At 43.5% G+C, this 14,805-nt stretch overlaps 1 protein-coding gene across 1 annotated transcript in view; it reads right to left on the bottom strand.

Annotated features, from left to right (window-relative positions):
* The window catches only part of LOC149307432 (chondroitin sulfate synthase 1), a 75,030-nt gene extending 60,225 nt beyond the window's left edge, over nucleotides 1–14,805 (bottom strand). Inside the window, exons 1-2 of the mRNA XM_089539152.1 lie at nucleotides 13,480–14,805; nucleotides 2,674–3,169 (exon numbers count right to left, since the gene is read on the bottom strand). Of these exons, the coding sequence (XP_089395278.1) occupies nucleotides 2,674–3,169; nucleotides 13,480–13,811 (828 nt within the window). The 5' untranslated portion in view covers nucleotides 13,812–14,805. The remainder of the gene's footprint in view (nucleotides 1–2,673; nucleotides 3,170–13,479) is intronic.

Genomic DNA, 14,805 nt, shown 5'->3' with positions numbered 1-14,805 from the left:
TGCAAAGACTGGAGAAGATTGCATTTTTTGCTTTTAACCCGCAATGGAGATTTTGGTGGGGCCACTGTAGGGTATCTACTATGTATTTGGGGGTATTTTAGACATGCCATGTCTTTTGGATTATGGTGGCCTTTTGGTGTAAAGTTTGTAAGAAACTGATTTACATGATATTAGATAGGTTAGATGAAGAACCATGCACACATGTATCTATATACTTATTGCAAAGCATCACCACTTCATAGTCAATTGTTGTTGCCTTTGCACATACTAGCAATCTCTCACTTCCAACAGCTTAGTCTCTTATGAGAGGTCATTTAACTAACTGGAAGCAGATTAACTGTGCATCTTCTCACGAAAGCCAGTCTCCCCTTCTCCCAGCAATTTACCCCATAAACAAACCCAATGCACTGTTTGCCCTCTCCTTCCTATTACCATCCCAGGAAGGTCAATCATAAGACAATCAAGATTTAAAAGTAACACAGCTGAACTAACACAGAACAGATTGTCTTAAAATCACTGCTGCACAATTCCTTTTATCATCTCTGGTGAAAGGAAAAGCTACTTTCTCAAGACAAAGTTGACCAGATCAGACACCGTCACCAGCCAGTAATATTATAGGCTTGTGTAGAGATAACATTGATGTGACACTGTTTAACCACCACCTGCCTACATTATGCTTCTGGCAGCATGCAGATTCCTTTCGCTACGATTCTTAATTGGCTGTTAGTTAAAATCCTACCCTCTAGTAACTGCTCTTTAACAGGGAAGATAACTCCAAAATAGCCACGCTCTTGTTGCACCAGCCCTTTGTCTCTATTCTCAGTGCTTGGGACAAAAGAGTGAAGAGAGTTCAGGTGCAAGAAAGAATTTGGGGGACTTTTCCTGCCAATATCTACTTTATTTACTGAATGGGTGGGAGGCAGTATATGAATGCTGAACATCCATTTATACCTCATTTGGTCTGTAGAGAGGTTTAACGCCAAAATCAAACTCCTTCTTCAGACTTGCTCCACACTATGATGGCACTGAATATGTGTTTATCAGGCATGCTTTATATATGCTTATTTTCTTCTCTTATTTTCAGATACATGTTAAGAGACTTGCCTACTCTTTGAAGCCTTTCCAGCGAAGTTCAGCCATACCACCAATTTTATGGGCTGTATGAATGTTATGATTCCGTACATTGCTTTACAATTTACATTGTATGTTTTATTCCTTTATGTAAACTTCTTTGAAGGCTTCTAATGCCATATGCTTTATAAATATTCCTAAATAAATAAATGAAGGTTTTCAGCTTCAGCCTTTCCTTTACTACTTTGTTCAAAAAATATGCAACTAAGTGTGGTGTGTACCATAAAGACAAGCCAAAGTTGAAAGACAGAGTATCAAAATTATGTGGTAACTCAGGCACGTTACAGACCGCCAAAATGTGGTGGTCTGCTGCCGCCGCTGGTTGCTACGTCCAGGAACCGCAGCAGCCAAACGGAGCGGTTCCCGGACACAGCAAAGAAGGAGCGCGAAAATTGCACTCCTTCTTGCTCCCCGGAAAAGACGCCGCGAGGCGCTAGTCACGCACTCGTGGTGTCATTTCCGGGGTGTGACATGCAGACGCAGAGCGTCTGTTACGTCAAGATGGCGGCGGCTGTGTGGAATGGCCACCGCCATTTGTTACGGACTCAGTCCGTGGTAGGTTTAGGGGCATCTGGAAGAGACGCCCCTTTCTAACCTTAACACGGACTGAGTCTGTCCTAGGGTGCCCGTTTATAACGGGCCTCAGTTCCTTATTGAATTGTAATACTTTTTCTAACTTGGTCTTCTCCATATGGTTTGGACTACAGGTCCCATCTTCCCTGTCTGGACAGTGATGGGAGCTTTGGTTTAAACATATGGAGGGTGCCAAGAGGGGAAAGGTACTCTTAAAGCAATTAAAACTAAAGGGTAAGAATTATACTAGTCCTTACACTGGATCAATCCTGCCATCATGGACTAGGTATACAAAAGATACAAGGGAAATACAAAAACATTAATTATTAGTCTTCTCCAACCTGGAGTCTCCAAATGTGTCAGATCCGCCAGCTATCATGCCCTTAGGTTGTTTGAGATTTAATATCCCTGTCTTATCCTAAGAGTTTTCATATACAAATTCTGCAGCTAGAACAAACAGCAGGGTTGCTGTCTTCAGCAACATGTCAGTAAAGGAAGCGCAAACTGCAGAATTCTCCTTCAGTTATCCTCTGGGTGTTCCCTTAGTGCTAAAGAGCTTAAGACAATCTAGAGGCTTACTAAGCTCCAATGAACTCTTACCTGAACCGAGTTCCAACAAATCAGAAACAACAGGATGGAGCACAGGGACATGAATGTCAAGCCACAACTTTTTTCCCCTGCTGACAACTGCAGAGAGGATTATTTTCCAGATTCAAATTCAACCAAAATTTTGCAAAACCAAAACCGTGAAATCTGAAAGCAGATTTTCTGGAAGTCCTCCAGCGTCATTCTCCTTTTGAGGAATTTTTCAGCCCACATGTTTTGGGTTAGAAACAAACGAAAAACAAAGCATGCAGATTTCCAGATGACTATGTCACCTAATTTGAGATTTCTCCTAGCATGACAATAGTATTGACTGTTTTTTTAAAAAGCACTGAATATTAAAAGCAGTCTCCATTACCAACGTACCTCGTAAGACCACACACACTGCACTCCTGCAAATCTTCGTACACATCTCCCGATCTCCACATCCTCGTGGGTGGTGTACATCTCTCGAAGGCACTCCCCAATGTGAGGGACCATCCTCCGCAGCACTTCCCGGCTCATGATCACACCTGGGCCCCCCATGCAGAAATTCTCTCCGGGTTCCAGGGCCAGTTTCCCCATCTCTTCGGTGGTACCCAACCCTGTCTGTCCAAGGAAGAGAGGTTCACTACTATTCAAACTCCGGAGGAAGTTCTCCAACTTGTCCCCTTTGACGTAAACATCATCGTCCGCCCGCATGAACCATTCGTATTTGTCCAAGTAGTGGTCATGCATGTATTTGAGCATCATAAAGGATTTCTTCTGGGGTGGGTAAGAGTCATCTACACCAGGCAGTGGCACTATTGGAATTGGAAGAGAGGTATCCGAACCCTCGCTGGAGAAGAACTCAACCTTGCCAGGGATGGTGCTGGACCACGTTCTGCAGAGCAAAAGACCAAAATCAATTAGGAAAAACCTCTGGTTACTTATTAATGAAGACTGCTACTTCCAATTGTTTTGATCTGCTACCGTTTTCCATTTAAGACCAGTTCTCAAATTTATTCTCTAGATCTACTTCCAATGAATTTCCAATATGGTTTTCAATTGGGATAGTCCAATGTTCCATATAGTTTTGTTCTCTACCACTGAATACAAGTATTTTTGAAATATAAGATCCTATATTTTCAGTTAGGAAAATATCAATTAGGAAAAGCCCTCTGGTTACTTATTACTGAAGACTGCTACTTCCAACTGTTTTGATTTGCTACTGTTTACCATTTAAGACTGGTTCTCAAATTTATTCTCTAGATCTACTTCCAACTAGTTTCCAATATGGTTTTCAATTGGGATAGTTCAATGTTCCATATAGCTTTGTTCTCTGCCATTGAATGCAAGTATTTTTGTATGTGCAAATAATGAAATACCTGAAATCCAAAACACTTCTGGTCCTAAGCATTTTGGATAAGGGATACTCAACCTGTACAGTACTCAAGAGATGAACTGAACAACTCCTCTTGATTAAAATCCACCTTTTTAAAATCTGGAAGGCCAGAATTTGGTATTGTTGATCCATTTAGGAAACTGTTGTTCCCCTCCCATACATACGCAAATATTGTTTTGTGGGAGAGACCATACTTCTCTCCCTCCTTCCTCACCCATGCCAACTACTTTTAAATCCAGACAGACAGGGCTACAGTTTACAGCAAGCAGCTAGTAAATGAAAGGAGACGAGAGAGAATTCCTCATTCATTCTTAGGAAATCACTTCCAGGAGATGGGTTCCCCTCTCCTCCAAATTAAACAAAACTAAAACCAAAACAAAACTGCTGCTCCTCCACCATCACCACAAAACCCAGAAAGAGACAAACAAACATTAACTCTGGGTCATTTTTGTTTCCCGAAGTATCATCAGGAATTTTAAAACCTAAGCAGAAATGCAAAGAAGAAGCTGTGAAGAAATGCCGTCCCTCCCCAAATCCAGCACTATACATCCGGTGTTGTGTTTTTTTAATCTGTCCCTGAAAGCTGCTTTCACTGTGGTCGATGCAGCCCTACCTTATACCAAAGAGCACTTCCCCCACCCAGACAGATTCATCTGATAAAGTGGCAAGATTAGGTTCTCCCCAGCTATTCCCGTTAATGACTTCCCTTTGCAAAAGCCAATTAATTATCTGACTTGCTTCCCAGCACCATGAAAGATTAACTGCAAGGGACAACAGTGAGAAAACATAGTCCGGCGGTTTCAATGCACAAACACCACATTCAACCAAGGCAGTTGCTTTGAAAGTTTCAAAGGTTGCTGATTTCCGGTGAGGCACCCCCCACGGTCTGCTATATAACACTAACATACTGCACACAGTTCTGTCACCAAAGTATTGGATGCTCCATCACACGGTCAGTGTAGCTTTCTGCCAGGGTAAGCAGAATGTAGATCTTGATCCAGTGATAGATTCCTGGGTGAGCTGCAGCAAACGATTAGGACTTCTAATTCATAATAGTTTCAGGGGTGTCACTAGGTAGAGGCAGGAGGCTCACAACACACCAGATGACACCCTAGAATAGAATCACAGAGTTGGAAGAGACCACAAGGGCCATCCAATCCGAGCCCCCTGCCATGCAGGAAATCACAATCAAAGCATCTCTGACAGATGGCCATTTATCCTCTGTTTAAAGACCTCCAAGGAAGGAGACTCCAATAATAATAATAATAATAATAATAATAATAATAATAATAATAATTGTTATTGTTATTGTTATTATTTACACTCCGAGGGAGTGTGTTCCACTGTCGAACAGCTCTTACTTTCAGGAAGTTGCTCCTAATGTTGAACTGAAAACTCTTTTCCTGTAGTTTGTATCCATTGCTCCAGATCCTGTTCTCTGGAGCAGCAGAAAACAAGCTTGCTCCCTCCTCAATATGATATCCCTTCAAATATTTAAACAGGGCTATCATATCACCTCTTAACCGTCTCTCTTCCGGATTAAACATACCCAGTTCCCTAAGTCGTTCCTCATAGGGCATGGTTTCCAGACACTTCACCATTTTAGTCACCCTCCTTTGGACAGGCTTTGGACAGGCTTTGGACAGTCTGGAAGCTGCGCCAAAGCTGCTAACCAGTCCTTAGGACTAGATTGTGGCTTTGGGGCAGCTACTGGACTTTAAGGACGCATGCAACATTTAAACAGCATATCTTCAAAGTGACCTGAAGCAGCTTCATTTTGGCCTGTCTGTATGGGTCCAAAGTCCTACATGCTGTGTGTGATGGTCTAAAAACTTTAATATCTTAAGAGGTCTCACACATTTTGGTCTTGTCACCAATTGGCGTTCTTCAGGAGCTATTATAAAATAAATAAAAGTACATTTATTAGAGTGGGTATTATTTTGGGACAACACATAAAATAGTCTTTTAAAAATTTCTTTCTAAAAACATATACACACACACACACACACACACACACACACAGGGTTTTGGCATGCATTGTCCATACAGGACACTATGAGGACAGGGGGAACATGGACCTTTTAGCCTGTGTGGACAGCCCCTAAATCAAAGCTCAGTAAGTAATAAAAACCCTCCCCCATACCTCTAAAAATCGATCTATTTTCATATCCTACTAACCTATTTTCTTTAACACACAATATATATATACTTCTACTACACGATATATTCAAGCTGCTGCTTCAACCCATATTGAATTAATTTAAGTATTCAAAGAATTATTTTTGTACTCCAACCTTTAATAAAAAAAGGGACAGAAGAGATTCATCAGTAAATTCACTCATAAAATTTTTATCACACCTTATCAATTCTAACATCTGCTCTTCCAATTGCCAGTCATTTGCCCCTTCACCTTTGCCTTGTTAATCTAAAATTACCGTAACACCCGACATATTGTATGATTTAATTACTTATTATACTTTTATAAGTATAAGTAACTATATTTTAAATTCAAATCCTCACTCAACTTAACAGTTCTCACTGGGGGGAAACTAAGCTGCCAGATGCAATCTCTCAACTTAATCTACCTAACAGAACTCTCGTGATGACAAAGAAGGGAAGGCATCATTTACATCACCAGAAGCTACTTCAAGTTAGGGCAAAGTAAAAAGTTAAATAATGGAAGAAAACGGGAGGCGGAGGGTTTCTGGTTTGGCACCCTGAGACATTACTAGAATAACAACAGCCTCAAACTGTGGAGAACTGTAGCTACTGCAAATAAATCAGGGCAGGGAACCTGTGGTCCTCCAGGTGTTTGTTCCTGGATTGCATCTCTCACCATTACTGACCACTGGCAAGGCAGACTGGTTCTGATGGGAACTGGAGTCCAACACCTGAAGGGTAACAGGTTCTCCATGCCTGGGTAGACATTGCTGAGCTACATGAACCAAAGGGCTGATTCAAGGAAAGACAGCTTCCTGGGTTAAGTTACTGTAGAAACAAAGGAAGCTGTCTTGCATTGATAGGCATGATGTGGTCCTCTAGTTTTCACCATAGATTCATGTCATGCAACTTTTCCAAACTTGGATCCTATGGGAACAACCAGGGAATCACAGATTTGTATACCACTGTGAAATGCTTTCACAGATTTGCCAGCCTTCCTTTTTACTGCCTTTCATTGGATGGTAAGCATTTCTTTACTCATGCTAACTTGGTTGGGCGAGTTGCATTTTGTATCAGTTTTAGCACTATGAAGTCAAAGGCTTTCATGGCCAGCATCCATAGTTTTTTGGGGGGGGTTGGGCTATGTGACTATGTTCTAGAAGAGTTTATTCCTGACGTTTCGCCAGCATCTGTGGGTGGCATCTTCAGAGAATGATCTGAACATTCTCTGAAGATGCCAGCCTTAGATGCTGGTGAAACGTCAGGAATAAACTCTTCTAGAATATGGTCACAAAGCCCAAAAAACCCACAAAAAACTATAGTTTTAGCACTGCTGGTGCTTGCTGTTTAAAGTATCGGCCTTAGCAGTGCTGCTTTTTTAATGAATGGATACTGGCACTAATTACTTGGGTTTTTCCTGCTTTGATTTTTATTTGAATAATAAAGCAAGATATAAATCTGAAGGTAAAATAAATATGCATACCATTATTTTGGACAATACAGAATTCCCCGCTCTAATTGTCATTCAGGTGGTATCAAACATGATCTGCCTTTGTCTGTGTGCATATAAATTTCACAGTATGACTCAAAATAGATTTTTCATATAAAGGACTTTGTTTTTCAATTCTCTCCTTCAGCTTCTTCAGCAATAATCTATAACCTCGCAATCACTTTTTACTTATTAACCAGAGAGAGAGAGAGAGAGAGAATTGCACATTTCAGAAAGAAAATGCAGAATGCTAATAGCACAGAGGCAGTGTAGTATAATGGTTTCAGTGCTGGATTGGGACTCTGAGAGGCCAGGGTTCAAATCCCCACTCAGCTGTAGAAATCCATCCAGTGATCATGGGCAAGTAATACTCTCTCAGTATCAGAGAAAGGCAATAGCAACCCACCTCTGAAGAAACCTTGCCAGGAAAGCCCCAATAAGTTTGCCTTAAGGTCACCATAAGTCAGAAATAAACTGAAAGCACACACCAACAATAGTACAAACGAGATCAATGGAGGTGAGATGATGATGTTTGATACCAATTTAACTGCCATCTTACAGAATCCTGGGATTTGTCATTTTGTAAAACTACAGTTCCCAAGATTCTATAGAATAGTTACAGCTCTTTAAGTGGTGTCAAACTGCATTATTTCTACAGTGTAGATGCATCCTAAACCACAAGTACGGTCACCCTTCTTTGTGGGGGATCGATTCCGGACCTCTCCACGAAAATGGAAAATTGCCAATATTCAAGCCCCATTGGCTTGAACAGCGGCACACAACCCATTGTGTCTCCCTCCATTTGCTGCCCGCGAATGGGCAAGGGATGCGGTCCCCAAGTCCACAAAAAAGGAGGGGTGACTGTACTTCAGTTACACAGCTATTGAGAAGGAAAAGGGAGAAGGAAGAAACTTTTACTGAAGGCAGAACTGAATACTTTGCTTAAACGGAGCTGCCTTGGAACTGACCTACCAATGCACAGAATTAGGAAGTTGAATCGACTATTCCATTCCAAATAGGTGATACTATTTTTATGCTCCCAGAGCAAATAGACAGACAGACAGAGAGAAATAAAACCCCTGTAACAAAACAAAAAAAAAGCACAGCATGCACAAATTCTATTATATTCAGCCTGCCTCCTGCTTCCTTGAGTTCCAAGATAGATTTTCTCCCCTTATGGTGGAAGGAAGGGGATTTTTAAAAATGTCTTCCATGATAAAGTAGAAGGCAATAGGAAGAGATGAGGAAACGTTACAGATGGTTTCATTCAACTATGTGTTGCAAGATCTTAGCCAGGGCAGTTGGTGACTGGAACTCTTAAGAGGTGTCTCCTTCATAGGACTACCATAAACCAAAGCCAGCTAGATGTCAAAAAATAAGAAACATGCATGCACTGAGAAATATCTCAAGGGAGAGATACACAGTGTTTCCCAAACTTTGATCTTCCAGGTGTTTGGGACTTCAATTCCCAGAGACCCTGGCTAGCCTAGCCAACAGTAAGGCATACTGGGGACTGAAGTTGAAAACATCTGGAAGACCAAAGTTTGGGAAACACTGGGCTAGATAGACCATTTCATTCTGCTCAGGTATAAAATGAGATATGTTTAGGTTCCCTCCTAAACATTAGGAAGAAGTTCTGTACAGTGGGACCTCCACATTCACTGGGGTTAGAGATACAGGAATCCATGAAAGTGGGAAATCGCAAATAAAAAACCCCACTTATTTAAAAACACTGAGAGAACACCTCTCTAGGAATGTTTAGGTCCTCCAATGCAACTTTCTGGTCAACATCCACCAGACGTTGACCAAAGAATTGTGCTAGAGGATACACAAATCTCTATGTCCACCCGTGCAACCTCTGGAAAAATTGGCCATAGAGACATGTTGGAGAACCCAGAGATGCCTAAAGATAACCTATGAATCAAATCTGCAGAAACCAAAGCCACAATTGTGGAGGGCTGACTGTACTGTAGGAGCTATCCGACAATGAAATAGACTTGTTTCAGAGAGTGATAGACTTTCTTTTGCAAGTCCATGCAACAACGGCTGAGTGGCCACCTCTCAGGAGTGCTTAAGTTGTCTATTCCTGCATGGCAAACAGTTGGACTAAATGGCCCTTGTGGCCCCTTCTATGATTCTAAATTCAAGCCATATTGAGAAGAGAGTTCTGGTACAATGTTTTGGGGTTTGTATTGGGATGTGAGCCAAAACCCACCCACAGTTTACAAACTTTTGCTTGGTTTAGACATTGTTGTGGCCTCCAAATCCGCAACAATGGCTAGTCTCTGGATTGTTTCCACAACTGCACACTCTTAAGCAAGGACTGATAAAAGAGGTGAGAGGGAAGTAAGAAAGCAAACCAGAAATGCAGAACACAAGGTATGGCTTGTTGTTTGATCATCTGCCATGCTCTCTCTGACTTATGCAATGAATTGTAGTTAACACAAACCCATGGTTTGTTTTGCTGTGAAAACACTGTAACTCAATGAAAAAGCACCCATTTTGCACCATCAGCCAAAAGAGCTCAGACAACAGAGTTGAGAAAAACCATCTACTACCTACAGTCTTAGCTGTTGCCAGTCAGAGCAGTCAATACATAGCCTAGTGGTACCACATAATGAAGGTTCAAATGTCTGTATATAACACTGTGAACATACTGGTGATGTGTTTATTAATAGGACACCATTTTTAAAAAAGCAGCAGACAATCCTAGGATTGCCGGAAATCCTCCGCCAGCAAAGCAGTTTGTTCCCCAGAAGTGCAACTTTCTCTGCCTGCTGGCTTGCAAGAATAGGGGCAAATAATTTCTCAATCAATTTCATTTAAAAGCTTCCACTTTGTTCGAAGGGGGAAATGAAAATGAGCTGGTTTCAATTACAGACTCATTTGTGCCAGATTTCTTGCCAAAAGTTATAATTCAGTACACGACCATTAGATGTTCTGCGTCGCATTGAGAACAAGGACACATAGTAGGTGCCACATAAATGACTCAGAGCAAAAAAGAACCACCACAAACAAAGGAAACTTTTTAAACCGTTCTTTTCAGGTGACCCACACAACTTTTAACAAGTCAGTTTGTGCTCCAGTATATGCTTGAATAGCAAAGTCCAACCTATTCCTAAAATGAGTTTTCTGCTAAAAACCCATTCATCTATAATAGCTAGACCTCAGCTCTCTGCTACGTTCTCCTAAACTTCTTCATATGACCAAGGGTGCACCTACACTGTAGAAATAATGCAGTTTGACACCACTTTAAGCACTGCAGCTCCATACTATTGAACTCTGGGACCTGTAGTTTTACAAGGTTTTTGGTCTTCTCTGCCAAAGAGTGCTGATGCCTCACAAAATGACAAATCCCAGGATTCTGTAGGACAAAGCCAAGCCATATACAGTGGTGTCAAACTGCATTATTTCTACAGTGTAGTTGGATCCCAGGAAACAGAACCCGAGAGGAAGGTATTCAGACCAAAGCTGTGCACCATTTAAGAGTAGTCTCTTCCACTGAAGGTTTCGCTGAGTGTTTCCTTTCTTCCATAGAAGTGAATGGCTGCCATTCATTTGCATGGGAACTAAACGTCGTGGCAGCTGTGAACATCATTTAAGTAGCCAAAGCCATCACCTGCTGGCAACTTAGCACTGAATCCTTCATAGGAGTGTGATATAGGTCTTCATGCCACAGAGTATACCCATGATAAAGACACTATAGCTAGTATGATCTAGTAGCTGGATTGAGACTAAGGAGATCCAAATTCAAGTCTCTCACTGAACTGTTAGTCGGTGGGTAAATCTGGGAACTCTAAGCTCGATCTCCCTCACAGGGATGTTGTAAAGATGAAGTGGGGAAAAAAGAGAGTCAAATTATTTTGAGTTCAATGGCAAAAAAATGCAGACTACAAACACAACTGAAAAAATAAATCGAACCGCCCTACAGGACATTGTTATGGGAGCTGAAGTCAAGCCAACATCTTTGCTTTAGGGGTTAGGAAACAGATTGGAACTCTCCATCAAATTTTATAGGCCTTTGGCATTTGTGAAACAAGTAGAACACTTCCATACTGTATATACTCATGTATAAGTCTAGAAATTTTAGTCAAAAATTGCCCCAAAGGGTCTGAGCCGAGTTATCCATGAGTCAATGAAAGTACTGTACTTTAATTCTTATATATATAAAAAGGAACCATTCCCTGGTGAAAAGCAAGAATATAATCTGTCCTAGAAACACAGTCCCTCTTCTATTCTTTCATCCATCCAGCCTTCAGTGTGAGCACAAACAGTTATGTCTGCTGGAATTTTGTGTTCTTTGGCATTCTCCTTTGCTTCATCCTTTAGATCAAACCTTTGGGCCTCCAGATGTTTTGGACTTCAGTTCCCAGAAGTCCCAGTCAGTCTGCTCATTGCTGAGGAATACTGGGAGTTGAAGTCTCAAATATCTAGAGGACCAAAGGTTGAGAACCACTGCTTTAGATCCTTTGTTACATGCCCCTAAGTTTTACCCTCGACTTATCCATGGGTCATATCAGAATCTATCATTGTGGGCCCTGGATTTGCCCTCGACTTATAGTCAAGTATATATGGCATACAGACCCAAGGAATACGATGCCTTCCTTTCTGAACAAAATGCCAATTTAACTTTTATATTTTCAAAAACAAGAGGAATGATTTGACCTAGAGCACAGGTCATGCTCCTGTGAACTCCTTCCCAGCAACCGTTTTTTGCAAGAGCAGCCGCCTCTAGACAGGAGAATTTCACAGCTCCAGGTTATTCGGTGTCTAGCCAGTCATCATCACCTCCCACCCAAGCTGTTTCAACTCAGTCATTCTCCTGCTGCAAGCCTCAAGCGAAGGCAGAGCCTCCAACCAAAGAAGTAGCAGCAGCTGGGGGAGGAGGAAAACCCATTCAAAAGAATGTCAGAACGTGACTTCAGTCTGGATTAAAGGCGCTGGGTGCTGTGCATCTGAAATTTGCTCCATTTTAAAAAGGAGGGGACCGGCCAACATTTCAGTCTTTGTATACTCATGTATACAAAACAGTCTGCTTTATTTTTTCACGGATGCAGAACACATACATGTTTCCTCCACCCTTTTCTGACAAAACCACTCAACCTGATGGTCATCCTCAGGACGGATTTATCCATCCAAGGTGGAAGCTATCCATGTAGGATTTCAATCGCATAAAGACGGCAATACAGCATGCGTGGAAACCTTAGAACAGTGGTTCTCAACCTTCCTAATGCCGCGACCCTTTAATACAGTTCATGTTGTGGTGTCCCTCGACTACAGAGGAATGGTGTCTCGGTTCCTAAGACCACAGGAAATATGTGTTTTTTGACAGTCTTAGGCAACTCCTGTGAAAGGGTCGTTCAACCCCCAAAAGGGTTGCAACCCACAGGTTGAGAACCGCTGGCTTAGGACTGGTTGCCCCTCAAGACACAAGAGAGGCCTTATCAGTCATGACAGTCCTCTGTCTGTCTGTGCTTAGAAAGCAGGTATGCCATAAGAAATCCCTCCCACCCGCAAAGATGAATTAGGCTTGAGGTGCTTATTGGAAGCCAGAAGAGGCCTCAAACCAGATATCCTTTGTCTCTAATGCAATCCCTCCTCTTTTGGCCAGACGGAAAGCCAACCAGATGCACAAAGGAGGCGGGAGGGTCTCTTTTTCTACCCACGGCCAAACCCTTCTCCAAATGGGTGTGCGTTGTGCTGGAAGGTAAATGTGTGTCGTGTGAAAGGCAGCGTTCTGTATCCTAGAGATAGTTCTTTTCGAACAAAAGGTGGCCCAGAAGGAGTGGATCTTGCCCATCGAGGAAGAAATAACAGACAAGCATGGGCAAGCCTCAAATCCTGAGGGGGGAAAGGTTAGGCATAGAGGCACTGCTCCCCATTTATTATGCAAAGAGACAGGCTGAAGACATGCCACATAATTATGGAGAAGGAAAGGAAGGCGAGGGGTGCAAATGAGGCACTCCCTGCCACATACAATATGGGCATGAAAGAGAAAAGCAGATGCAGACTAGAGGTGAATGCCAAGGCAGGAGACAGATCCGGGAGAGATGACAAGCCAGCTTTGGAGGTGGCAAAGGGGCTAAGACCTTTTGCCGTTTCGAAGGGGTGTGTGTGTGTGTGTGTGTGTGTGTGAGGGTGTCTTCATGCCAATGCTCACCTGTATGCCGCCACGGCTCGATTCTGCAGGTACTTCTGAGCCGTCATGACCCCCACGAAGAGAAAGTTCTTGGCGGGCCGGATCTCGCCTTGGCGCTGGGTGGTGGTGGCCGCCTCCTGGTGCCAAAGCAATGCCCCCCGAGAGTCCCGGTGGAGCAGGAGCCCCCCGCCTCCGCCGCCTTTGGCCCTGCACCCTTCCAGGCTGGCTTTCCTCTGGTGCCCAGCTTTCTTCAGCTCCGAGGCTCGGGGCAAGATGAGCCGGGAAGCAAGGATGAAGCCCAGGACCAGACCTAGCAACACGCTGAGCCAGGAGTGGCGGCTTCTGCCAGCCATTCCACACCCCCTGCCTCAGCACACCCCCAAAACTCACCCCTGGGGCCAAACACTCTGGGCCTGGGACACCCCAAATGTTGCCAAAACTGAAACAAGAAATCCCCTTTCCTTGGCAAGACACTGTGCGGGGGAAGCTTATAGCTAGAACTAGAGAGGGGGGCTTCTTTCTTGCATCCTCCAACCTCTTCTTTTTGGGGTTGCCCTCCTTCCAGCCCCCCAAGTTTCAACTGCAGGAAAAGGGCCTTCTCCTCACCACTAAGGTCAAACGTTCTGGGTCCAAATGGGGGTCCTTGGGGCCAAAACTGAGCCAACGAAGCCCTCAGCGCATGCGAGGCAGACGCTTATGGAAGTCTAGACTCAAAGACAGGGCCTTCCTTGCATCCTCCAACCTCTTCTTTTTAGGGTTGCCCTCCCTCCTGCACCCCAAGTTTCAGCTGCAGGGAAGAGGGCTTCTCCTCGCCCCTCAGGTCAAATGCTGGGGCCCAAATGGGGGTCCCTAGGGCAAAACTGAGGCAATAACACCCCCAATGTGTGGGAGGGAGGATCTTATGGAAGTCTGGACTCAAAGAGAGGGCCTTCCTTGCATCTTAAACCCTCCTCTTTTGGGGGTTGCTTCCAAGTTTGAACTTCAGGGAGGTTTGGGGGCCCCAAAGCTGGCTTCTCCTCGCCCTTAAGGTCAAATGCTGGGCCTGGGGCACCCCAAAACTAAAGCAACTGTGTGTGTGTGTGGAGGGGGGGAGAAATCTTATGGGGAGTCTAGCCTCAAAGAGAGGGGCTTCCTTGCATCTTCAGCCCTCTTCTTTGGGGTTTCAATTGCAGAGGGGTCTGGGGGGTTCCTAAAGGAGGCTCCTCTCCCACCTTCCCTCCCCAAAGCAACCTTCCTTGCCCCCCCAGGCCTCCTTTTTTTGTGCCCCAAAAGCAGAAGGGGGAAAAGCCCCAGCCCCTCTCCTTCCTTCCTTCCTTCCTTCCTTTGCCTCCGAGTCCAGCTGGCTCC

This window comes from Sceloporus occidentalis, unplaced genomic scaffold (genome assembly GCF_023333645.1).
Source record: "Sceloporus occidentalis isolate IW3139 unplaced genomic scaffold, rSceOcc1.0.p SCAF_9, whole genome shotgun sequence".
Lineage (NCBI taxonomy): Eukaryota > Metazoa > Chordata > Lepidosauria > Squamata > Phrynosomatidae > Sceloporus > Sceloporus occidentalis.
This window is presented reverse-complemented; position numbering and strand designations above follow the sequence as displayed.